Source organism: Camelina sativa, chromosome 14 (assembly GCF_000633955.1).
Source record: "Camelina sativa cultivar DH55 chromosome 14, Cs, whole genome shotgun sequence".
In the NCBI taxonomy this organism is placed as follows: Eukaryota; Viridiplantae; Streptophyta; class Magnoliopsida; order Brassicales; family Brassicaceae; genus Camelina; species Camelina sativa.
The window spans coordinates 15,012,715-15,039,541 of record NC_025698.1 but is presented as its reverse complement, the minus strand read 5'-3'; the positions used below and the strand labels follow the sequence as shown (position 1 = coordinate 15,039,541).

Sequence of the window (26,827 nt, the reverse complement as noted above, 5' to 3'; positions counted from 1 at the left end):
AATTCTAATGATTTTTATCTTTGTAGTAAAATTTTGGAAATGGAATATCAGATTGTATTAATATAGGAAATCATTAAATTACAAAATTTTGAATTAAATAAATATTATAATGATTTTTATATAATTATATTTTGGATCAAAAGAACTAAATATAATGATGAGTATACAAAAAAATGTAATACAAATTTTTTGGAGGTAAGAGAGAGTTAAAAATTTTGATTTAATAATTCTATTATAATAGTTTATTTTGTTAAAACATTGCATATTTTTAAAAATAAAATATACATGAATGAAGATGATTTCTTTAGCTTGATTCCCTCATTGAGCTTTGATCGAAATTAGTATTGTTGAATCTGCATCAACAATTGTTTTTTACAGCCACCAAAATTTTCTTATATGTATGTAATTAAAAATTAAAAATAATAAGAAGACAAAGCATGATGGAAGAAATATATTAAAACAAAGAATCAAAAACAATATAAGATACATATCATATAGTCTCTAAAATATTTAAGATACATGAATATAGTAGAAGAGAATGAAAGAATGATTAATTATAAGATGATGGAACTAAAATAGACAACAGATATGGATTTAAAAAAAATCAAAAATATTATAAGATACATATCATATTGTCTCTAAAATTAAAATTTAGAATTAAACTTTTATAATGATATTTAATTTGGTTTTCTAATACATACAACAACAAAAAGGACAAAAAAATACAATATTTAAGATAGAGTGGAAGAGAATGAGAAATAAGAGAATGAAAGGAACAACAAAAAGCACAAAAAGAATATACAATATTTAAGATAGAGTAGAAGAGATGAGAAAATGAGAGAATGAAAAAATAAATATTTATAGGATGAAAAGTGATTATAATTTATTGTTGAATTTTGGGAATGTAGAAAGAGTTACGTTTTTTGACTATCCATAAATGGAATCACACTAAAGAGAGGTGGTTGATTATCCATATAAGGAGTTATGTATTAGGGACAATTTATTGACTATGAATTGATTAAATTTGTAAAAGAGGTGGTTAACTATCCATATAAGAAGTTATATATTGGGAACAATTTATTAACTATGAATTGATTAAATTTGTAAACTTAATCACCATCACATTTAATTATATTATATAAGTAAAAAGGAAAAAAAAAGTAATTAATACAAATCAACCAATAAAAAAAAACAAAAACCTTACTTTTATACATATGATTTGACTTTCACGTACGCGCTAAACTTAACCATAACTTCAGGCAAACCAATAGTTTATTAAAAACTATTTGTGATTTGTCTTGCAGCCAGCACAATACATTGACTCTACAATATCCGAATATGTCTGCCTATACGCAAATATATATACTTGATACATACGCACACGTAATGCGATCCTATAAAATTTTAAACTCATCTTATCTAAATTTGTGATTTGTTTAAGGAAATTACTTATTATTTCTTCCGCAATATAATTGCATGGTAACTTTATCTGACAGGTGTCCAGACCATATTAGTAACGTGGCTCAATATGGCAACACCAAAACCTTTAACAAAAGAAAAAATTAGCAAAATCGAGTCCTAACTCTTGACTCCTGCGTTATTTTCTGAAATTTTCTATAAGTTTTTCTCAGAAGTCAGAACTTTATAGATAACATTCAAGTCGTTTTCACAATCTTTAAGACATGTATATATAGGCATATAAAACAGACAAAAACAATTCTTTAATGTCTCTCGAACTCTATTGTAAATATATAATCTTACTCCACCACTCTAGAATATGCGAAGCTATATTTTAGTCTGCTAATCATTCTCTAGCTTCAGACTCAATATATACAAATCACTTATAATATTGTAAGAAAATCGAGCTATATAGCCTATACAGAATTGGATTGATGCTTATCAGCAGATAATTTTCTTAAACACATACTTAACTATATGAAGGTTATTTTTTAAAACCTTCTAATCACTATCACCACAGTCCACGAATCAGAAGGTTTAGGATACATCGATACTCCAAAAATATAGTACTATAGTATATTTTTTAAAAGTGATAATATATGCCACGTAGGAAGAAGACAAGTACAGAGACATTGAGAGTCCCGTCAATCAAAGCGATCGAAGCATAAACTTGGAGATCCGTTTCTGATGATTACGTGATCATAACACGTGTTTGGTTGGCAAAAAGCTTTGTCGTATTTCAAGATAGATCTGGAAAGTGAGACCCACGAGGGTTTTTATTGACGATGCCTAACGATGCCGTAAATTCACACAACACATTTCCCAAATGCCCCAAAAGGCCAAAACTCTTTTGTTACTTGACTCACTTCCATAAACTATTGCTGTCATTCTCTTCTTCGTTTCAAACTATGCAAAACTCTATTTAAAAAGGTATAGTAGGATACCAAAAGTATTAAAAGTTTGTGAAAGTGTTCAAAATTCGGATGAATATCGCTTAGGATACTTATCATTTAAATTTGTTTAAATGAAAGAGTTTGAATGATGAGTTGATGACATTGTTAGCCTGTTAGGTTGTATTGTAGTATACGGGTGTATTCCATACGCGGCTGCAACCGTTTTTACATAATCATTATTTACACTTTTGTGACTGCCTATGGGTTAAAGTGTGAACAACTGTTTTTACATTTGTGGCTTCCGTGTATAAGTAAAACAAAACGATTTTATTCACTTATATATACATTTTCAAATTTCTTATTATTTTGTTACAAAATAATATAAACTGAACCGATTCATTCTACTTTCCCTTTAGATTTATATGGTTCTAAAAAAAAACTGAGATAGTGGTAGGTTGACCAATTGCTTAACTGATTATGGTTGTTGTGAGTGCTTTCTTGTTTTATTGGAAGAGAAGGAGCCTTAGCTTTGCTTTCTTATTAATCTTTTGCTCTGCTTTGACTTATGAATACTTCCAAAATTATGGGTTTTTTTTTCTTTCTTCTTTTGCTTTTGGTTAGGACGTTATTAGATGGTTTATTATTTCTATGGACTCACTTAGTTCCAGATCTACTTTTTCTTCGTAGTTAGGTGTATATATCTATTCTTATTCTTTTAATTTGTTACGGTTTGGTTGTTAAGTATATTATCCGTTGGTGTATTTGCCTACTTCTTTTTCTACTTACAATATAAATAGAGAGAATTATCCCATGTGACTGAACCAAGCCGAGACAAATTATTTAGGCGTACGTCTTTTTGTTTGATAATTAAAATTAGGCGTAATTCTTGTAATACAGCCAGAGTTGAATTCAAAAGGATAAGGAGAGAGAAGCTGCTCTACATTGGGAAAAAAATGAAGGCGATCACACATTGCTTTGTTGATAATACTCTTGAGATAGGCAAAATGACTAGTTGACTACACTCTTCAATTCCTCTTCCTCTAAATGACATAGATGGTTTTCTGTTGCATGAGCTTCCAATGATCATGAGGATGTTGGAGAAGGTGAGAGAGATCCATGTCGAGATAAAATCTAAGATCAAGAGAAGCATTTGCAAGGACTCGATATGTTAGCTAGATCTTAGATTTGAATATGATTATGTAACCTTTTCATTTTCACATTTGTTTGAATATGATTCCACCGTATATATATACCATTTATAATATTTGTACATAAGCAAAACTTGAAAAATAGTTTGTGATTTTTCTTTGTGTTTCACAAATTTCAAAATTACAATTGGTGTAGAGAATTGAATACTTCACACCATCAATAGTAACATTAGAAAGAAAAAAAAACTCTCATCTTATGAGTCTGTTCTTTCTATCTCTTTCATCATTATATTACATGATTTAGCTTAAATGTAATGATAATTTTTTTATTAAAAGAGAAAAAAAAATTCTTAGATAAGAATTTTATAGCCCAACCTTCCTAATTTAACATTAGGTGATGATATTTAGCATTATCTTACATCTAATATTAGGTTATGATATTTTTCTATTCATCTAACAGACTAGTTAGATACAATGTATCCTTATAATATGAGTTTGAAAGCTTGGAAAGAGATGGGGTAGGTTAGAAACAAAACCCCGTGATGTCGTCATTGTTGAGCACGTAAAGAATCTTGTTTAGTTACATTACAAAACGGATCGCCCATGCCGTTTATTATTTATTAACATATTGTCAAATACTATACATTTCATTGGAACAAAGCAATTATAAATTTCTCTTGAGGTTTTGAAATTAACATATAAGGTGAAGTAAATGACGACAGCGAAAAAAACATCAACATATCAAGCTAAAGCTTACATAAATGAAAAACGGAAAGTAGAAATTAAAGAACAAATAATTAAAATATTAACCTAGTATATAATTTCACTACAATATCGTTTTTATTCATCAAATTCCCCTTCTAAAATACATTGAAAAATAAACTACATTGTCGTTTCGTATTAAGATTTACGTAAACTGGACCACTGCCAAAAACATTTCAAAGCATTCACGCTAAGAATTGATTATTTAGTTTTTTTATGTTTGGCTAAAAATATGACTGAAATAATTTAAAAAATAATGTGAAAGACAAAACGTGGGCCACAAGAAACGGAGATTGATTTGTCAGTACGCGCACACATATCTTCTTTTTCCAGTTAAACACTTCAAAAGCATCATTCAAAGTTTCCATCTTTGTTAATACTTTTCAATATCTATCCCTAAGTTGTTTTTTTCCCCCATGTATTTCCATCTGTTCGTTTTTTTCAATAACTAAATAATATATATTATAAGTATTTTGTTGTATATTTGATCCGACTAGGTCCTCTGAAACTGAAAAAAGCTTCTTTTTTTTTGGGCTTAGAATACTCTTACTGTATTAAAGTCTTTTATCCTTGCAAGAAAAATATTTTGTCAGAAAAACACCCTTATCCTCTTAGTTTCCCACCTGTTTACATCATTATTTCGTATTTTCTGGGTTTCTAATTCTCATCCATTCTGTTTCTTCAAGTATGTCTGAATCGATTGATAACATGATTAAGGCCATGTCACTAGAGGAAGCAGATGAGCTATTTAGTCTGCCGGATCTACCTCAGTTTTCTTCGAAGACTACAAATTTAATGAGTTTAATGGGTAGACTTCTCAATCCTGATTGCCAAAATGTTTCGGATATAGTTTTGGATATGCCAAGGAAGTGGTTAATCTATGATAGGGTTAGGAGAGTGGCTCTTTCGAAAGATAAATTCCAATTTATCTTCAAGTATGAACAAGATTTGGAAAAGATACTAAGTCTGGTGGTGCATACGTATAATCAGTGGGCAATCGTCCTTGCTAGATGGGTTGAATCACCTACGACTGCCTACCTCCATTCAATTCCAATATGGGTACAAATTCGCAATATACCGGTTAAAAATCACACGCGGGAAGCAATTAAGGTATTTGCAGAATTCGCAGGACCAATTATTCAGCTTGATTATGATCCATCAATTTCTCAGAATCAGGATTTTGTTCGAGCGGAGATACTTTTTGATGTTTCAAAATCACTTCGAAGATCCAAAGTGATAGTTCTTCCTTCTGGTGAAGCTGTTACAATCTTATATGATTATGAAAGGATTCAGAAGAGATGCTACTTCTGCCAGCGTCTCACACATGAACGAGAGAAGTGCCCTCTGTTTCTTCAGAAGCAAAAAGAATATCAGGGCAAAGAGTTACAACACTTAGTTCATGATAGGTCCACGGTCTTGGACTCTTTTATTTCCCCGGCTCTGTCCTTTCCAATTGAGCAAGACTTGGCTCCTCCAATCCGAAAGATTAGCAATCCAGTATTACCCATGTTGTATGAAGACTCAACAGAAGCTCAACTTAGAACTCAAGAACAGACCTTGGACCCTCAAAATAACCTACCTTTTACTTTTCCAAGGGATCCTTCAGACACAACAAACCTTTATGAAGTTCCGTTAGCCTCTTCTTATGTCTACGATATTCTTAACTCGGATGCTAGCACTTCTGGAACAGCAAAAGCAAATTCTTCCTCCAGGAAGAAATCTCTTAAGCCAGCACGAAACAAAAAAGGTATCCCCCTACACTATCCTCCAATAAATTCTGAATTATCTTTAGATTCAGGATTAAATTAAGGAAAGGTCCAGTAGAAGAAAATAAGCTTCACAAAGTAGCCAAGAACACAAATCAAAAGATGGTCCCAATTGAGGGACCGTCTACAATCTAATGAGCATAATGAGCTGGAATTGTCAAGGATTGGGACGGTTCCAAGACTTGACAATTCCTCGTCTCAAGGAAATACGTAAAGATCATTTCCCTGAGATTTTGTTTTTAATGGAGACTATGCATAATAGTAATGTTTTGGTAGATATCCAAGAATGGTTAGGTTATGATAGAGTGTTTACTATCAACCCTATAGGAAAAAGTGGAGGCTTAGCTTTATTTTGGAAAAGCAGTGTTGATATCACCTTCCTTTATGTAGATAAGAACCTTCTAGACCTCCATCTTAAGTTTGGTTCACTAGATTTCTTCGTCTCGTGTGTATATGGAGATCCGATGTTTACTTACCGGCCATTAGTTTGGGATAAACTAATGCGTATTGGTTTAACAAGAAAAGAAAGCTGGTGTATGCTTGGGGATTTCAACGAAATTCTGAACAATGGGAAGAAAATAGGAGGACCTAGAAGAAGCGAGGCTTCCTTCTTACCTTTTGCAGACATGCTCAAAACCTGCGAAATGACTGAACTTCCTTCTCATGGCAAGAGCTTCACTTGGGGAGGTAAAAGAAGTGACTTGTGGATCCAGAGCAAATTAGATAGATGTTTTTGGGAATAAAACCTGTTTTAAATTATTTCCAGCCTCTAATCAGCATTTTCTAGAAAAAAGAGGGTCCGATCATAGACCTGTTTTTGTCAAACTTTTATCCTCTAATAACCCTTGCAGAAGGAATTTTAGATTTGATAAACGCTTATTAAATAAACCACTGGTTAGAGAAGCTATCTCCCTCGCTTGGTTCAACAATTCTCCTATCTCTTCAGTCTCGGATAAGATTCGAAGATGCAGAAATGCTTTAAGTGATTGGACAAAGTAAAATCAATTCAACCCTTTAGATAAAATTACTCAGCTTCATCATGCTTTAGAACAGGAACAATCTTCCTCTTTTCCTTTCTTTTCCCATGTTCATGGTCTTAAGAACCAGTTGCTTCTAGCCTATAGAGAATAAGAGACCTATTGGAGTCAACAGAGTAGGGAAAAATGGTAACAGGAAGGAGATTGTAATACAAAATTTTTCCATGCCTCTGTTCAAGCAAATAGATCAAAAAATAGAATTCATGCCTTAATGGATACCAATGGAAACATTAAAAAATCAGAGGCTTCAAAAGGAGAGGTTGCTATCACTTACTTCAACAAATTATTCCACTCATCTAATCCAAGCAGTTTCGATTGGTTATTTCACGACTTTCATCCTAAAGTTTCTGCCCAGATGAATGAAATTTTAATAAGCAAAGTGACTAGTGGAGAAGTCAAAAAAGCGGTTTTTTGAATAAACCCTACTAAAGCCCCGAGAGCAGATGGAATGACAGGTCTGTTCTTTCAACACTACTGGGAAATCATCGGTCCTCAAGTTACAGAGGAAGTGCAAAAGTTTTTTAACACAGGAATCTTCCCAACTGAATGGAACTACACACAGCTCTGTCTTATTCCTAAGGTCAGGAATTCCAATCTAATGTCAGATCTTAGACCAATTAGCTTATGTTCAGTGCTTTATAAGATCATATCTAAGATCATAGCCTCGAGACTGCAACCACTCTTACCCGAAATAGTGTCCCCAACTCAGTCAGTCTTTGTCTCCAAACGTCTAATATCTGATAATATTTCAATAGCTCATGAAATGGTCTATGCGTTGAGAACTCATCCCTCCATTTCTTCAGAATATTTGGCAATAAAATCTGATATGTCCAAAGCCTTTGATAGATTGGAATGGAATTATCTTCGGAGATTGTTACTGGCCTTAGGGTTTCATCATAGATGGGTTCAGTGGATTATGTTTTGGTGTTACCACGGTCACATATTCTATCCTACTAAATGATCAATCCTTTGGCATGATCTCCCCTCAAAGAGGATTGAGACAGGGAAATCCTATCTCTCCCTTCCTCTTTGTTCTTTGCACTGAAGGTCTTACCCACATGTTGAATAGAGCCGAGACTGATGGGTCAATTCAAGGAATAAAGTTTTCTAATTCTGGGCCTTCTCTCCACCATCTCCTTTTTGTTGATGATAGCCTCTTTAGTTGTAAAGCTTCTCTCTGCCAGGTTAATAACCTTCAAAGTATCTTGCGGTCTTATGGTGCATGTCGAGTCAACAGATTAACGTTAACAAATCTTCGATAACTTTTGGCTCAAAAGTAGATCAGCACACTCAGAACTCTATAAAGACACTAAATGGGGTGCAGGATCTTATTTAGGTCTTCCAGAGTGCTTTAGTGGATCAAAGGTAGATATGCTTGACTATGTCTATGATACACTGAAATCTAGACTCTCAGGATGGTTTGATCGTACTCTATCTTTAGGAGGAAAGGAAATCCTTCTGAAAGCAGTTGCTCTGGCTTTGCCTGTATATGCGATGACATGTTTTAAGCTTCCTATTACAACTTGTCAAAAACTTACTTCCGCAATGTCTACTTTCTGGTGGAATTCAATGGAACATAAGAAAGAGATTCATTGGATAAGTTGGGATAAGCTTTGCTTAATGAAAGATCAAGGAGGACTAGATTTTAAGGATCTGCAGGCTTTCAATCAGGCATTATTAGCTAAGCAAGCATGGAGAATCTTACAAAACCCTGACTGTTTGTTCGCTAAGGTTATGAAGAGCAGATACTTTGATAACAATCAAATACTAACAGCAGTAATGGGTTACCGACCTTCTTACATTTGGAGAAGTGTTCTTCATGGTCGTGAACTTCTGCTGAAAGGGATCAAAAGAATGATTGGCAATGGTCAAAATACTTATGTTTGGACTGATCTGTGGCTCTTAGAAGATGGAAGAAGACGAATTCCTTTAATGAAAAATATTTTCATTAATCTGGATTTGAAGGTATCTACTTTAATTAACTCGTTCACGAGAACTTGGAATCAAAGAGCATTAGAGGAATTATTTTATCCCGGAGACGTGTTTATTATTTTAGTGAATCACCCAGTAATATCAAAGTCAGACTTTTGGAGTTGGATACACACTAAGAATGGAGATTTTTCAGTCAAAACAGGGTACACTTTAGCAAGCCAATTGAATAAACCGAATCTGATTTTTGAAGCAGAAATGAGACCCTCTCTCAACGATCTAAAAACCCAGGTGTGGTCTCTACATACCTCTCCAAAAATCAAAAACTTCATTTGGAGAGCCTTAAGTGGAGCTCTTGTTGTGGCAGAGAGATTGGAAAGTAGAGGATTGAGCAAATATCTGAGATGTTAATTTTGTGGACAGGAAAAAGAATCTATCAACCATGTGCTTTTTTCTTGTTCCATTGCCAAACAAGTATGGGCGTTATCGGAGATTCCTATCCCTGAAGAAGGTTTTAATCAGGTCTCTGAATATGCCAATATATCATATTTGCTCTCTATAGATAACAATCAGCAAATCCCCAATTATATTAGACAAAGCTTTTCCTGAATACTTTGGTACCTATGGAAACACAGAAATGAATTCTTTTTTGAAGGAAAATAAGAGGATATACTGATTTTGGTTTTCAAAATAAGAGAGGAAGCAACATTATGGGTTAATGCTCAAGGTTTGGAAACTCGACAGGCTAGTTCCAAAGTCTTTAATAGAGGAAAAGAATCCCCGGATTGGATAAGTCCTCCTAACTCCTGCCTGAAATGTAATATCGGAATGGCATGGTGCAAAACTACTCAAACAGGGGGCTTTTCTTGGGTTTTAAGAGATTGGAACGGCAAAGTGATGATGCATAGTCGACGTTCATTCTCTAATATTACCAGTTTGTTGGATGCCAAATTACAAAGTATCATATGGGCTATTGATAGTATGGTTAATCATCATATCCACCAGGTGATCTTTTCATTAGAAGCTTCTGAAATGATCAACGCAATTAATTGTTCTCAAGAATGGCCTTTTTTCCAGTTTTATGCATCGGAAATTAGAAGAAGTCTCTGCTTCATAAAAGAGTAGAAAATGGAGGATGCACATCCACATTCTAATCAAGGAGCTACTCTTATTGCCCGTAGTGCAATTCAAAAATCTTTCTTCCAGTCGTAGTAGCTATGGGTCCTCCCAGGTGGCTTAACAACCTTTTTGCTTTAGAAGAAACGAAAAACACATAGGTCCCCCTTGGTTGCTAGGTTTGATTTGGTATAAGACTAATTGTTCTGAAGAGGTTTGATAGACGTTTTTTTGTCTCTTCCCAGTTTTTTCTTCTCAATGCGTTGACTTTATCTGATTCCCTTCACTTATCCTCTTTTCATCTTATCTCGCAACTTTCAATCTTTTTGTTTCTACTGTAGTAGATATTATCTCCCTTGATTCTGCGGTTTGGATAACTTTTGCAATATACTTAAAATTTTATTACCACTTCTTTTTTCCTTCTCAACCCTTCTCTCTCTTATATATAGCATTTACTATCGTTATCAAACCTCATCATTTTCCTTCTTAGAAAAACAAATGGAGAAAGATCTTTGGGATGAGATTCAAAATTTAGCACTAGGGAGAGAAGATCCAGAGCTCCTTATCCCAAACTCAGATTACGAAGATGTCCTAGCAAGTAACAGGCTTAGCTTGATAGCTCGACCACTTAATCCTGTGGATCAGAATCTGTTTGAAGTGGCGGCTAACCTTCCTACAGCATGGGGACTAGCATCTTCGGTTCATGGCAGAGTTCTCGATGACCGTTTTGTCCAGTTTCGATTCCAGTCTGAAAGAGATCTGACATCAGTACTACGTCGGGAATCATGGAGCTTTCATAGATGGTTTGTTGCCTTGCAAAGGTGGGATGACTTACCTCGTTTGGATTTCTTAACCTCTTTAGATCTTTGGGTTCAAATCAGGGGTCTTCCTATCTCCTATGTTTCTGCTAAAACTATACGCAGAATAGCTCGATCCCTAGGGGAATTAGTGCAGGTGGACTTTGAAGATTCAGTTACCAACCAGATTTCATTCCTCCGAGTGAAAATCAGGGTTTCCATAACTGATCGCTTTAGGTTTTTTAGAAGGGTGAGATTTCAAACAGGTGACAGAGCCATGCTAGGATTTCAGTACAAGAAGATGGAAAAAATATGTACTAATTGCTGCAGGATTATGCACCCTACCTCTCGATGCCCCTTTGAGCCTACCAATCCACATCATTACAACAACCAAGATGATCAAGCTCATCAATGGATAAATGATGGAATCGAGGATCCGGATTCAGCCCCTATCTCCCAACAATCAAGTCCTGTTGCTCAAGTTCCCGTCTTCGTTCATGAGAGCCAACCTCCTCATCCCAAGAAACGAGCAGGTCCTTACTTTGCCTTAGTCTTTCCCCACTTTGAGCTCTCGGGCAAAGATGAGTCCATTGGATCAAATCTCGAAGGAGGATCTCCTCCCAAGATGCAGTCTAAGTATGAAGTAGGAGAATGCTCAAAAAGAAGACTGAATGTTAACCCAAAGAAGGAACTCCCAATGAAGAAGAGAGCAAGTTTTCCGGACCATGACAGAGAAGCTAATCATCAAACACCTAACCCTCCTTGATCACTCCTTTCAGTTCTGTCAAGTTAACTTTTGATGTGAATATGTTCTCCCTTACGATAGGCATGATGGCCTATGGTTTAACGCTATTAGTTATGCAGAGTGAAGCGAGATGGCACTTAAAAGATTAGGCTTGTGGATTCGAAGTTAAAATCATCTTAGCTCCTGTAATTTTTTGATGAAGCTTATATTAATCCCTAGATCTGGTAGTTAACTCTTAATAGTAAGTTTAGATGTATCTTATAATCTCTCTGTTGTAATCTCTCTCTTGTACCATGTAATCTCTCTGTTTTACTTTGTAATCGGTTTGGATGTTACAGACCTGAGATCTTTCTCTTGGGTTTAATAAAATTACCCTTTTGTGAAAAAAAAAAAAAGGTCCTCTGAAATTGAAAATTGAATGAGTCGTGTTATCGTATTTTCTTATTCGGATGGGATGATTAGTATTATAAAGGAGTTGTAATTAAGTATTAACATAGCATTATCAGAACTTGATTGGTATTTTTTTTTTGTGTGTCGTGGATGTCTTGATTCAATCAAAAAACAATCTTGACGAAAATGATTTATCTAATAAATTAGTATGAAATTACTGAAAATATAAAATAAATGTATCACTTTGACTGGAAGTTTTGGAAAACGCACCTTTTGAAATCCCAATCTTTTAATTAGTAGTATGTAATAATATTTACATTTTGGAAAACGAATTTTCTTCTTTACCAAAATGTTTTCATCAACTAATTAATTATTTCAACCTTCCTATATTTCTAATCGAAATAATAAACCAATGACTCTACAAATCAACATTTCTATACGGATAAGATTTGTCCAATGTAATAGTTAGGCAAAATAAATAAGAGTCGTCGATCTTATTACATTACAGAGATATATAGATAAGACAAAACAAAAATTCTTATAAAAGAAAAAAAGGAAAATAAAAAATTGATTGGTTTTTATAGAAATAAAGCGGGGTCCGCACTCAACGCCACTATGATGACATCATCACATAAATACACAAAAATGTAAATAATAATAAAACTTGAGTACTCTCTACGTTTCCTTTATCTATATAAACCCTTCACATTTCTCTTCTTCTTCTTACTGTTCTCTCTTTAATCCACAAATCTCTAATTCTTCATAAACCCTATATTACATTATTTATTACAAAAACCCTTTTTAAAAAGTTTAACATCTGAGTTCTTGAAAATGTCGGAAGAGTTCGACGAATCTGAGGTTATTTTCTCTGATAACTACTTTCCGATTCGTCGGAGAGAGGATGGGAACGAGAAAGAGAATCGTCCGGTGGGTTTCCGGGAAAACTCTGAGAGAGTGAGGAGCAAGAACAAATCAATAAGGAGCAAAACGACGCCGTTGCCATCACCGTTCTCGACTTCGGTTCCGATGAATATACCGATGATGAGGAGGTATTCGTCGTCGTCCGATGATGAGGATGACGACGGAGGGAGGAGGATGGTACCGCCGCATTTGATAGTTGGACGGAGGGTGGAAGGAGGTCAAATGGCGTTCTCCGTTTGTACAGGTAACGGAAGAACTCTTAAAGGACGAGATCTGAGCCGTGTTCGTAATTCGGTTCTCAGGTTAACCGGATTTTTGGAAGCTTGAATTATTTGGACCGGACCGGTTTCGGATTTTTTTATTTATATTTTTTTCGATCTTCCAATTTTAATTTTTACTTTTAGTGGAAGAAATCAGCGATTCTCGGAACTGTTTTTTTTTTTAGTTTGATTTTTAATTGAATGTCAAAGGAAAATGTCAAAAAAGAAAAAGAACATTTATTTCCTTGTTTATTCTTAATTTTGATTCTCTTCTGTAATAGAAAAAAAAGAAAAGAAAAAACATTAAGTTTTACTTTTGATTAATATAATTATTCGTTCTTTGATCAAATCATCTTTTGTGCTGAATCATTCGAGTTTATTTTATAAGTTATGAATGGTATAAACTCGTATAATGAAGATCTCTGCAGGGGGGTTGGAATATTATTATTTTCTCCTGTAATGAAGATGAGGACAAAAGACGAACAGAACCAGCTGTTCTGTTGTAATTGATTAAGAGAGATAGCTAGAAAGAGACATTTCTTTGCCGGTGATATCAACTCGCGAAAAATAAATTGCATTATTTTTATTTAACTCTAGTCTATTATTATTATACACCAAGCTTTTTTTTTTGGTAATAATTTGAAGATTCTAGACCCAAGTCCAGACGTTTATTTAGAATAATAGGAAATTTTAGGTATTTGGTAATGTAGTGAATGTATGTTTTTTTGGGGGTTAAGTAGTGAATCGTTTGGAACTGTGGTTTTCTAAATACACTTGTTTGAGAGCAAAAATGACTTGGTCAAGTAAATTCATCTCATTATATATTAAATTACCTTACGGTCTATCTAGTTTATAATCCGACTAGTTCTTCTGTATATTTTAATTAGCAAACCGTATATATAATGAAATTGGTACGGAGATGCAGAAGTAAAATAAAAACTTGATAGTCAACAAACACCAACTTGATAAATAGTATCGAGTTTATTCCAAAACAAATTCCTTGTATTGTTCTTAATCAAACATACAGTGATATAGTAAATAATTAATTATATCTTTATAAAAATAGGCATATGGAGATTAATAATTAAGAACTTATCATTGAAAGAAAAAAAGGTACTGACTAGCCATCCCTTTGGAAGTGTCCCGCGGATATACTTTGACACATGATGACATGATTATCAGCCGACGGCACAATGCATCTAGCCATGTTCTTATCCATTACCTTTCTTACTGACTAAATTATGTAATATATACATTATAGTATTTTAACTTTTAAGCTTGTTTTTCACATTCGTATTGCGATACTATAGTAATGTTTTTTATACTTTAACAGAGAGATTGTATAGTATTCAAATCTAGCATGCCCGGTCCCGGTCTCAGATTAGGCAGCTTAGTTCTCTTATAATCAGGCGTTTTTATAAATAAAAACCGACAAGAAAATAATAATAAGTCACACTATAATTGCATAAAATTCTTCTTGTCTGTCATTTAATAAAAAAAGGAAAAGACCTAGAAAGTTTTATACAATTATAGCGTGAATAACAACGATTCATGACCCTAATGTGTTAAATAACAAGTGTTCAACGTATAGCGTAAGAAGGAAACGTTTTGTTATTTGAGAAAAGAAAAAAAAATCTTCAGTTATTTGAAAAGTAAATCATATATATCCATCCCAAATATATTTAGAGGTATATACGGTATATATAATATGTTTAGTAAAAATATACTTCTTTTATTTTTTTATTAGTTTATTTTCTAATTTTTTGATTAGTTAAAATATTAAAATAGTTAGATAAAATTGAAATATTTATTAAATATTTTCATTAAAAATGTAAAACGACAGATATTTTTTTTTTTATTTATTTTTTTTTTGGTCATAAAACAACAAGTATTATAACATAAAATTTTATATAACGTTTGTGTAAATTACTAAAATGATTTTGGCGTTAAAAAAAAAAAAGAATTACTAATCGTTTTACTCAATTAAGAAGAGGGAAAAAAGGACACCAAAAATAAAGTGAGATGACGTGGAAGTACAACAGGACCACGTGTGTAAGAAAAACAGAAACTTCGAGTTGATGATCCAAACTGTCAGAATCTGATTGGACTCAAATACATATGATATGTTCTTTTCTGAGTTCACGTGCATACCTTTTTCGCCACAAGTTTTTCCCCTAAAAATTTATTACGTGTGCAAACAAACAATCCTAAATCATTTGATACAGAAGAAGTTTAGCTTGTCTTTTTCTCAATAAATCTCTTGAAAGCTCTATCTATCTTCTATGGTTTGGCCCCAAAATAACATTTATTGCATTTGCTTGCACACCATTGCTTTTGGATCTCTGCAATTTTCACTTTATGCAAGTGATCTTCAGTAATGTACTTATGTCTCAAGATATATATTTAAAAGTAAAAAGTCTAATAATTTTCATAGAAATGACACAAGTTTCATTTATGAACCAATCAATCAAATTGTTGTGTAAAGAATGTATTACAAGAAAATGTTATGCACAGTAAAAAAGCTAACAGATACAAACAACATCAAAACAACAACAATATCATTGCGACCACGAAGTTGATTCCACAGCCAAAGCTCTAACATGTGGCCCTAAAGAGATGGTTAACTTACAAATCTGAGCTCACAATCGTCTTGACTTTGTTATCGTGTCTTGGTTGTTTGACGTATAACCAAACTTGCTGAAGTCTGGTTTAGGAGATAACAACCTTTTTGTGACAAAACGAAATCAAGAAAACAAACATATCTCTCTGAGATTATTTGAATCAATCACCATAAACTATTGAAGATAGTAAACTTTGAGATGTCAAAATGTTTACCCATTAGAAGATGGACAAGTGTTGCGGATATCTTTGAGAGGTGCACGGAGACCACTAGCACGAGAGCCGGACACAGAATATCTGAAAGATGATATAGCTGAGACAAATTTTTCCACTGATTTCTCTGCTATTTCTGAGTAATGCCCAATATGTGATATGTTTGATCCAAACTTCTCAACATCGTTGGTTTCAGATGATGTTTCTGCGTTTAGAACTTTTACAGGTTAGTACAGGCCACAAAAACAGATATAGCCAAAGATCTCAGTGCCTATATAACAATTATACAGATACAAGTATTTAGCGAGCAGGATTTTCTATAATTACCAGTATCAGTTTCATCCATGCGCATGTGCTTGGAACTCAAATTTTCCTGAAATGGTTAGAGAACTTAATAAATGGCTTGAACAAATGATAGGAAAAAATGGATATGGGCTAACAGAACAATTCTATCTAACCTTCTGAAGATATTCATCTGAGTCATGCTTTCTCTTCCCTGTTGCAGCTCCATGAAAACTATTAGTAGCAAAGGAAGAGAGAGGTATAACATTCTCGGGAGTACTAAAGGCAGAACGGATCTCAATGGATGGGTTCTGTTCATCTTTATCGATCTGATGGTCTATCTTGTGGATGTTTGTTGTTCTCTCAGCCACCTCATTCATGGCAGAAAAACTCGCTTCTTTGGCATCTACATGACCGTTGTAGATTCGCTCATGATCGAAACATGGACTTGTTGCTATAGCTCTGTCACCCTCTTCTCTTATAGAGGCGCTTGACATGTTTATCACATTTTTAACAGTCTTTTTCTGACCAATCACAGAGCAATCATTGAGACATGGGATCGATTGTTTAAGACTTTTGTCTTCCTGCTTGTGCTTAAAATACTTGCTCCTTACTACAACCTTCAAACTATCTATCTTCGGTCTCGCCACTTCCTCCTTGACGTACTTATGATCACGGTCCTTTTGATTCCTTTCCTTTGCATCTTCAAGATTGTGACACATAAAAATGAGCAAGGATAGAAATTTAAGGGTATAATTTTTGTCAGTTGTGGAAATGAAAGCAATTGTACCGTTGTCGGGTGAAACTCTTTTCTCTGCAACTTTGCTAGCACATGCATTCTCACCCTAAAGAAACAGATATTAGAGCTTGTGCTACGACTTTCGAGAGTTAAAATGTGGTTCTTCCAGTTACTTACAAAGCTATAACCCGGGGATTCATTTGTTGTCTGACTTGAAAGAGCATCTACATCTGGTGTGTTATCCTCAGGAGTGCTTGGAGACTCATCAGTTGGGGTTAGAGACATTGGTGATATCCTAGGAGCCTTGAATTTCCTTTTGGCCTCAATCGATGCAAAGCCTTTCAGATGTTAAGTGAAGAACAAGTAGAGCAGATCAAATATTTATCAGTTTCAACAGCTATTATGACTCTTAAAGATGTACAGGATATACTTGATCAAAACAAAATCCTACTAAACCAAGGGAACCAAGTTCCAAACGTAATAAACTGCCAAAAAATGAAAAATATGGAGGTAACATTGAAGGATACAGAAATACTTCGTGAGAAGATTTTTCTGGACTGGCAAATCAAGCTTTTTCTTCAGAATTTCAGGTTTGAAACTTTTGGGACGGGACATATCATCAACAGTCAATTTAGGAGTAACACTCTCAGCCTATTCGTTTAAGAAAACAAGACAATGAATCAATAAAACATCTCCAGGAGGGAAAGAGGGGGGAGATATTAGAAATAGAGAGAAGTCAATTCATTACCTGGAATGGCAACTGTGTGAATGGATCAAGCTGGCCTAGTGCTATACCTTTAGCAATATCTTGTGGCATTAATGTGAATAGTGTTAAGAAATCCATTTAAATGTTCCTTAATCAGTTTTAATAGATGGAGGCGTAATATCAAAAATACTTGTATCAAAGGATATGGGCCAACAAAATCTGAATTTTCACCAAGGTTATCAGAAAAGCCAGACAAGTGCATAATATCTTCAGTTTTTGGGTCATAGACACGTTGATGCTTGAAAGTCAGTAAAGCTCTCTTGAATGACTCTTCATAACCAGGAGGAACTGAAACTGTGCTGTACTTTAAGTGCTTAATTACCTGAAAGCAAACTAGCAACATATCAACAAGTAAACTCTTTCCAAAACTAGTTACATAGATTGATGCCGGAAAATCTAAAGCTAGTTTTTAATGAATTTGTGGCAAAGTATCCACTTTTAAACTAATCATGCTCTTGCTTTACCTAATTCCTTTTTGTAAGACACAATCAAGTGAGAAAGAGAATGTATACCCTGTCATAGCTTTTGAACTTCGTAATGAGAGCATGAGCTCTTTTGAGTCCCATTCCTGGAAGTGATTGCAAATAATCGCAGCCACTTAATATGCACATTTCAAGAAGCATTTGGCTTGAAAATCCCGAAAGACAGAGATCTTTATTTTTGGGTAGCTTGGAGGCTTGGAACTCAACACCATGACCAAACTTGTCCATTTTAAAAATGATCTGTGACATAAAGATAAGCAACTGAAGTTTTGATGGTAATACACCGGGATCGACAAGGAATTAACAGTATATCTATCAGTAAAGAAGTGGAAATACTGATGAACAGAAATATCTCATGCAAAGTGTAACAGAAAGCTTACTCTTGGGCAGCCAAAAGGTATGAGATCAGAATCCTCAGTAATAATCGCATCAACTTGATTATTAATAGCTAAGAATGTCATCTGCGCATCAGCTTCATAAGGAGCAACAACATAGTCTACATTCTCCTGCCTCAGAACCTACAATGGTAGAGAAACTTCAGATCAAAGAGATGCAAAACAAAGAAATTAAGGAGAAACATAAAATCTTTATTAAATGGAGAAGAATACAAGTTATCCACTGTTACCTGTATCAACTCATGTGCAATAGAAGGTGAAATGTCAACAGCCTTCGAATAGCACTCATAAGCAGCAGAGGAGTTTCCATTTGCTTCATGCTCCAATGCACGTGCAAGATTTTCCTTTCTAGACCTGAACTTAGAAAACAAGTGGACTTGGTGTGAAACTTGTTCAATGATAAACCAGAAACAAACATACTAGATAGCCAATGTTTTGCAAACCTAGCACGCTTATTCTCTTGTTCTAGTTTCATCGGTAACGGACCTCCATCAAAAACCAGGATAGGCTTCACTCCATGATGGCGGAGTAAATTCACTCTATGCATACAATATTGAATATGCCTGAAAGAAACCAGTAAACACATTAGCTTCTACAAAACCAGAACCAGAAACAGATCTTAATGAATACTACTGTCAAATTTCATTTCCTTCCAGCAACTTAAGAAATGACAATTAAGTTTTGGTTTAGCAAACATGAATCACTGTGTCAATTGCGTTTTTGAGCCTACGAGAAATGGACAGGAAACACCATAACTAAACTTAATCAATCATGTCTAAACGAAAATCTCAATCTATAAACCCTACTAGGCCTCTCAAGAGATTGAAATCGGAGAGTCCATCAAATATTTAAAAGGTTTGATTTTTCAGAGTGGGTTTAACTGAAATGGGACAATACACATCGAGACAAAGAAACCCAGTTTCTAATTTGGGGGAAAACAAAAAACCAATCGATCTACATCTGGCTCCAAGATAAAGAGAGAGANTCTTAATGAATACTACTGTCAAATTTAATTCCCTTCCAGCAACTTAAGAAATGACAATTAAGTTTTGGTTTAGCAAACATGAATCACTGTGTCAATTATCCTACGAGAAATGGACAGGAAACACCATAACTAAACTTAATCAATCATGTCTAAACGTCTAAACGAAAATCTCAATCTATAAACCCTACTAGGCTTCTGCTGAGACTTCTAGAACATCCTCGAGAGATTGAGATCGGAGAGTCCATCAAACATTAAAAGGTTTGATTTTTCAGAGTGGGTTTAACGAAAATGGGACAATACACATCGAGACAAAGAAACCCAGTTTCTAATTTGGGGGAAAACAAAAAAACCAATCGATCTACATCTGGGATTCATCAAGTATTTGGAGAGAAGGGACAGAGAGAGAGAGAGAGACGAACCTCTTGGTGGGTAAGCCCTTGCAGAGCTCTCGGCTACAAGATAAAGCTCCTTTGTGTAGCCATGAATATGTATCAACGGCGACGATACAACCCTCAAGATCCTTGATATGAACCGGTACCATTATCGATTTCAGCAACGGCAAAAGCCCTTGAATACCCATTTCCTCCCTCCCCTTCCTGTTCGTATTCTGGAAAATGAAACCCTAATTTCGCCCTGACGAGAACATTTCAGGAGAGCCTGTGACTGTATCGAGGAGGTGTGTATTTCTATGGCTATTTTTCACAAGTCTGGCGGGAAAATTCTAATTAGGGATTTTGACCAAATTATATCTCGGTCCAAGGATTCTCTCGGAAGGTTTTTTTTTTTTAATCTCTATATAATTAAAAGAAGAGTACATTTGTTAAAAATGTCAACATGACAACATCATTTCTATTATTTTGGTGAAGATTTGTGTGTGGCTAGGATGATGGTACACTGATTAAGTGGCTTAAGAATTAACATATCTGAAATAAGTGAGTTGACTTAATTTTAATTTCAAAGTACAATCGATTTCGGTCAGAGAAAAAATACCGACTAAAAAGGAGTTTAGATTTAACATTAAAATATGTTTTAATAAGTTTGTTGGGCAAAAACTGTAATTAATTTAAATTAAACTCTAAATTCTAAAAGAGTTGTGTTCGATTTAACGGACAAAGATATTTCCTAACACCATTTTAAATAGCAAAATCATTATGACATTATGCAACATTATACTTGCACATGCTAATATGTACCATGACATATTTAATTATGCATTAATAGTTTTAATAATTAAACCAATTCTCTTATGACATAATATAAAATAGTTTAAATATATGACTTAACATACGATGTCTTCTGACCAAAAGAAACAAAACTTATAAACATGTTTATTTTGATATTAAATATTAATTTACTGTGTTTCAAACTTATAAACATGTTTATTTAAGTTACTGTAAACCCCATGTTTATCATCAATTCTTTGGGTCGGCTCCACTCGTCAAACAAAGCTGTGGGTCGGATCTAAGAAAATAAATAATAATAATTCACATGAGAATTTTTTGTCATGGAAGTGATACGTTGAAAAAAAAACAAACACCAATTATCTTATTTGTAGATGATTCAACTAAATACCTGTTCAATTCTCAAACGAGCTACTCTTCTCTCGTTTTCAATGTTTTTCTTTTTTTCTTGCCGATTCTGTTGAGCATCTACATTGTAGTTATCTGATATGTCCTAGAAAAGTAGATCCGAACCATAAAATCAAATAAAAACTCACAATAAAAAATAACAAAGAAACATAACTAGATTTTTAGGTTTTTTACCTGAAACCTCGGTTGTTTTAAATTTTCTTGAACCTCTCCCCTCTGCCTCTTGATGTTCCCCATACTTAGTTTCTGAAGATTGTCTTGAACTTTGATGCAATTCATTTGAAAATCCTACCATATTTGTTTTGAAGGAAAAGCAACGAGCTAAGTTAAATGACTCGGGATCATAAAGTAACTGAGATTAGTAGGATAAATTGAGAACATCACAATCATGTTATTCATTTTCTATACCCTTGCACACTTGAAATATCCCAACTCATGGCGTCTTGGTGATCTACCTCCAAACCTTTCTCTTGATTCACTGGCTCTCCGAACCGGAGTTCTAGACTGAGAATCGAAATCAAAAGAAAACGTTATAATCAAACAAATACAATATAACTATGTAAGAACTTAGTATCTTTACCCTCTTCCTCATCTCAACATCTTTATGTCTTTGTTGTAGCTGAATCCCTTGCGCGTCCTTGTTAGAGCCTTGGTGATCACGAAACTGACCCACTTCGTTAATTCCAAATCCAAAATCTTCTTTCTTCTGGTTTTGTTTCCTTACCCTCTTCTCTTGCCAGTATGTTGACTTTGTTTTGTACCTCCTCTCTGAATCATTAGGTTTCAAACTCGGAGTTCTACCCTAAGAATCAAATTTAAACAAAACGTTAAACTAAAACTAATATGGTCATGGCTTCTCGCCTTGGAAAATCATTTTAGTCTATATCTCACATTTCATGAAATCGTTGCTAAGAATAATTTAGTATTCGTGATGAATTTACCTGTTCTCCAACATCCATTTCCTTTGGGTGATAGAATAGACAATCTGAACCTTTCCGACAAGCTCCTCTCTTAAAAAACTACGACCAAAATGCATATAGAAAAAGAAGTTGTTTGGAAAACATCATTTCAAAAAATTAAAATAACAATGGTGAATATTTCAAATCAAGCAAAGACAAAACTAGAAAAAAACTATATATTATGCAGTTTGACGTAAATAAGTTACCAAAACTAGAAAAAAACTTTTGCTAGATAGACGCTATGCTTAAGTGGAATGCTGTTCGGATACAATCCAAGTCCCACATCGGAAATTTAGAGGGACTATTATTAGTATATAAAGAGTTAGAGTCAATCCACTAATTGCCAATTGGTTTTTAGTTGGAAGCCCAAGATAAACCCAAATTTAACATGGTATCAGAGCCAAGGTTCAAATTCTGGTGGACCTAGAAAAATGGATACGTACATGCCTCTTGTTAACCCAAGTAGGGAGCCTAAGAAGGGGTTTTATTATGGTTCGAGATGGATTTATCATCTTGAGGAGGCGTCTTAATTAAGATCCCACATCGGAAGTTTAGAGGGACTATCATTAATATATAAATGGTTAAAGCCAATCCACTAATTGCCAATTGGTTTTTACTTGGAAGCCCAAATTTAACAAATGCATCAAGGCAGAACAAAGTCACCATCTTATAATGTAGTCATACCACAACAACCAATCAAACTAACCAGATTTGAAATGATAGCAGAATTCCAAAAAGTGTACCTTACAATCCGGCTTCTGACCAATCATTTTTGAAAGCTCCTGTTTGTAGTAAAGGAATACAATTAAGAAGATGTAGAAAAGCTATAAGGAACAATGAGAATTGCAATTTATAATACTCAACAAAATTAATAGATAATTTTCTTTCTTACATGTAGAGGAGGATGATTGAAACGACACTCGCTTCCATAACCACACAGACGATGTGTTTGATAAAACGCACAAACTTTTTCACCTGGACGAGTTGGATACGCACTCGATAACACATGTTCATATATCCCATGAGTTCTTTCATCAAGCATCATTTTGGATTCCCTTTCTCTCAAATCCGCAGTTCTAGCCTGAGGGTATCAAAATCCAAAAGAAAATGTAAGCAAACAAAGCCTTATTGCGTGAGACCTTAGTTTTTTTAACCATTTGCCATAGTATCCACTCTGTTTCATGGCTTCTCCTTTGCATCTCAACATCACTTACTCTTTTCTTCAGATTATCTCTCGTGTATGACTCTGCATCTGAATATTCGGCACCAGCGATCTGACCCTCTTCGCTTACTCCAAAACCCGAGTCTTCATTCTCCTGAAAATTATCTTATTGAGACCCTTGTGTCATCATAATAAGACAAAGTATATAAGTTTATAGTTCAGGTTCTTTACCATTTTCTTTGGATTTGTTTCATGTCTCCTACCATTTATCTCATCAGATCTACTTCCAAATTCATTTGGTCTCGATTTCGAAGGTTGTCCCTGATAATCAAAAATAAATGAAATATTTCTCAACTCATTCTTATGGCATCATGGACTTCTCTTTTTTAAAATTTTATTTTAGTCAACAACAAACAAAAAACTAGATTGACTCAGACGAGCCAATATGAAGAGACATTGATTACATAGATCATCAAGCGTGTTTCAGCACGTACACGCTGCGCCAAGTTGTCATGGACTTCTCTTATGATTATAAAGACCAATTTAAGTAAATCAAATGAGAAAACAAGTTAGAGGAAATATGGATCAACAGAGTATTATACCTTTGTTTCTTTCATGGATCTCTTAACTCTGTTATCGGAGAGTATACTGCTTTTGTCGTCTCTTCAGCTTATTTCTCCAGAAATAAAACCAAAAAATGGTTTACTCTATAAACTTAGTCCACAAAGATATTTGGTATTCAACACCTTAAATTATAAAAAGGTTTCCTTAAAAAATGTAAGTATCCCTTGATTATTTACAATCAATAGGATGTGTCCCAGAATACAAGTATATGCATATTTAATGACATTTGAACATTTTGATGTGTGGCTTTGCTTAGCAGACTTAACGTCATGTTCAATTTAGTTTGGTTGACGGAATTAATGTCTAAAAAACTCTAGTTAATGAAAGTTGATGTTTGAAATGACATCTATTAAAGTATATGGTTTAAATGGCTTTAACTTGAAAGTTTATGTTTTAAAATGACATTTTTCTAAACTAAATATTTTATCCAAACAACGTCATTTTGTCAATAATGAATAACATTTAAGGCCCAAATAACACAATGTTCAGTATTGGATTTGAAGTTGTGAATTTTTTTGTTTGGTCAATCAAATTTAATGTTTTAAAATTTAAGTGAACAAAAATTTATACCAAAATTGATGTTTTAAATGTCTAAATCAAAATCAATAGTTTAAATGTCATAAATTCAAAAATTTAAGATTAAAATGACATTTTTCTTCTTTGTTATTTTTAGGCGGGAAAATGTTTACGGGTATTAAGGATTTCTTTTCCTTTTTCTTTCGGCAGCTATTCTGTTACGGTTATTAAAAAAATATAACCAATAGCTGAGTTCCAAAAATACCTAAAACAATTTCTAGTATATTGATAAGTGATAACGTAAGGAATTCAATTTCGAAGTTGCTTTTTTACGAAATCGTGTACAGGAGTAAAACTATATTCTTACAGTAAAAAGTGAGAAAACGCTGATCATATCAAATCCTAATTGTGCCTCTTTTTACAGTAAAACTAAAGATAGATCAGAAGCAGCTAGAAGTCATATTCTCATATGACTTTCCATTTGAAGTCGTTTTGTCACTAATGAATAATATTTAACTACCAAATAACACAATGCTTAATTATTGGATTTAAAGTTATGTGTTTTTTTGTTTGGTCAATCAAATTTAATGTTAAAAATTTAAGTCATCTAAAATTGATGTTTTAAGGGCCTGATTGGTTCAAACGTTGTTGTTGCGATTGCGGTTGCGGGAGATTGCAGAAGCGGGCGATTGCGGTTTCAAGCGTTATTAAGTGTTTTGAACGACAGGTTTAGCGGTTTAAAATTGGTGCGTTTGCGGGAGGTTTACGACTGGTTGACCAGCGGGTGCAATAGCGGTTGGAACATAATAAATGTGATATCTAATATATAAATGTTTAAAAACACCAATATTTTTATTAAATTTGATTTATAATTAAAATTTATTAAAATAATAATTATTCAAAAAAAAATCATTTTGAAATATTTATTCCTTTATGCATTTGGATTTTCACCAAAAAATTAAGCAAGTAATTTGATAAATGACAAAACATATGCTTTAGATCGTAGATCTTTTCTCTTTTTTCTTAGATCGTGGGTCAGTAGTTGCGTCGGTAGGAATGGTCAAGTGAGAGTTGAGAAGAGTCACTGGTGATTTGTTTTAATATTTTTCACAAATAATCTTATTTTCTTAAATTTCTGATGAAATATTATATTTATTTAGATTTTTTTGAACTTATGTGCGATGTGCCATTAAATTTACATCAAGTTTTCCGGGTTATTGTTAATTAGAATATTATTTTCTTCTAATTGTTTATTTTATAATCTTTGCAATCGTATCCGTACTTCATTTTCTCCCATCCTTAGTGAGTAAAATGGTTAGATAGAAAATATAACAAAAGAAATTTCATTATCATTGATTTCTTTTAAGTTTTTTACAAAAAAAAAAANAAAAAAAAAAAATTTCAACCGCAATCGCCCGCAACCGCGAACGCTTGCGGGAAGCAGCTATTGAAATTCAGTGGTTTGGAGCGGTTGGAAGCGATTAGGAGCGGTTTGTGTGATTGGTTCCAATCACTAGCAACCGCTACCACCCGCAAACGCAGCGTTTGCGGGAGGTAGCGGGAGAACCAGTCAACACTTAAATGTCTAAAACAAAATCCATAGTTTATATGTCATAAATTTGAAAATTTAGCATTAAAATGACATTTTTCTTATTTGCAATTTTGCACCACATGATTTCATGTGTTTTTGTTCAAAAAAAAACAAAAAAAAAAAGATTTCATGTGTTATTTTTAGGCGGGAAAATGTTTACGGGTACTAAAGATTTTTTTTTTTTGTTTCTTTCGGCAGCTATTCTGTTACGGTTATTAAAAAATATAACCAATAGGTGAGTTCCAAAGAATACCTAAAACAATTTCTAGAATATTGATAAGTGATAACGTAAGGAATTCAATTTCGAAGTTGCTTTTTAGGAAATCGTGTACATGAATAAAACTAATACAACCAATTCTAATAGCTGAAAGTGAGAAAACGCTGATCACATCAAATCCTAATTGTGCATCTTTTTACAGTAAAGATGGATCAGACGCAGCTAGAAGTCATGTTCTCATATGACTTTCCATTTGAACTTTGAAGTCTTCTCTTTTTCCCCCGGCCAAGCTGACGAATCTCATACAGTATATCGATCTTTAGCATCACGACCAAGAGTTTTTGCATCCTCCTGAAAATTATTTTGGACAAGTCACAATAATGCAGTTTAAATGAACATAAAGATGTTGCAGAAATAACAAAGAGGCCATAAATACATGAACTATGAATCCAATTGTCTCATCGTA

General features: G+C 33.9%; 4 protein-coding genes and 1 long non-coding RNA gene across 5 annotated transcripts; 2 read left to right on the top strand and 3 right to left on the bottom strand.

The window, feature by feature from the left end:
• Positions 10,608-11,672, top strand: LOC104743613 (uncharacterized protein At4g02000-like). The gene has a single exon (XM_010464671.1). It carries the CDS (start codon positions 10,608-10,610, stop codon positions 11,670-11,672), a length of 1,065 nt encoding a protein of 354 aa, XP_010462973.1.
• LOC104741550 lies at positions 12,762-13,458 on the top strand. The gene has a single exon (XM_010462434.2). The coding sequence runs from the start codon at positions 12,873-12,875 to the stop codon at positions 13,287-13,289; it is 417 nt and encodes a 138-aa protein (XP_010460736.1). The 5' UTR covers positions 12,762-12,872; the 3' UTR covers positions 13,290-13,458.
• LOC104741549 (exonuclease 1-like) lies at positions 15,625-20,489 on the bottom strand. The gene is made up of 14 exons (XM_010462433.1): positions 20,123-20,489; positions 19,162-19,281; positions 18,949-19,072; positions 18,704-18,841; positions 18,354-18,563; positions 17,988-18,163; positions 17,824-17,896; positions 17,603-17,726; positions 17,253-17,413; positions 17,127-17,181; positions 16,513-17,039; positions 16,382-16,427; positions 16,058-16,259; positions 15,625-15,946 (listed from the first exon to the last, which is right to left on the bottom strand). Exons 1-14 carry the CDS (start codon positions 20,281-20,283, stop codon positions 15,862-15,864), a joined length of 2,202 nt encoding a protein of 733 aa, XP_010460735.1. The 5' UTR covers positions 20,284-20,489; the 3' UTR covers positions 15,625-15,861.
• On the bottom strand, positions 21,087-24,030 carry LOC104743612 (putative zinc finger CCCH domain-containing protein 10). The gene is made up of 11 exons (XM_019235521.1): positions 24,016-24,030; positions 23,645-23,734; positions 23,391-23,567; positions 23,144-23,332; positions 22,995-23,033; positions 22,234-22,311; positions 21,873-22,094; positions 21,701-21,796; positions 21,467-21,580; positions 21,276-21,377; positions 21,087-21,164 (listed from the first exon to the last, which is right to left on the bottom strand). Exons 1-11 carry the CDS (start codon positions 24,028-24,030, stop codon positions 21,087-21,089), a joined length of 1,200 nt encoding a protein of 399 aa, XP_019091066.1.
• On the bottom strand, positions 26,395-26,827 carry LOC104741548. Its single transcript, XR_760330.2, has 2 exons — positions 26,798-26,827; positions 26,395-26,712 (listed from the first exon to the last, which is right to left on the bottom strand). It is a non-coding gene; the product is annotated as an uncharacterized LOC104741548 (long non-coding RNA).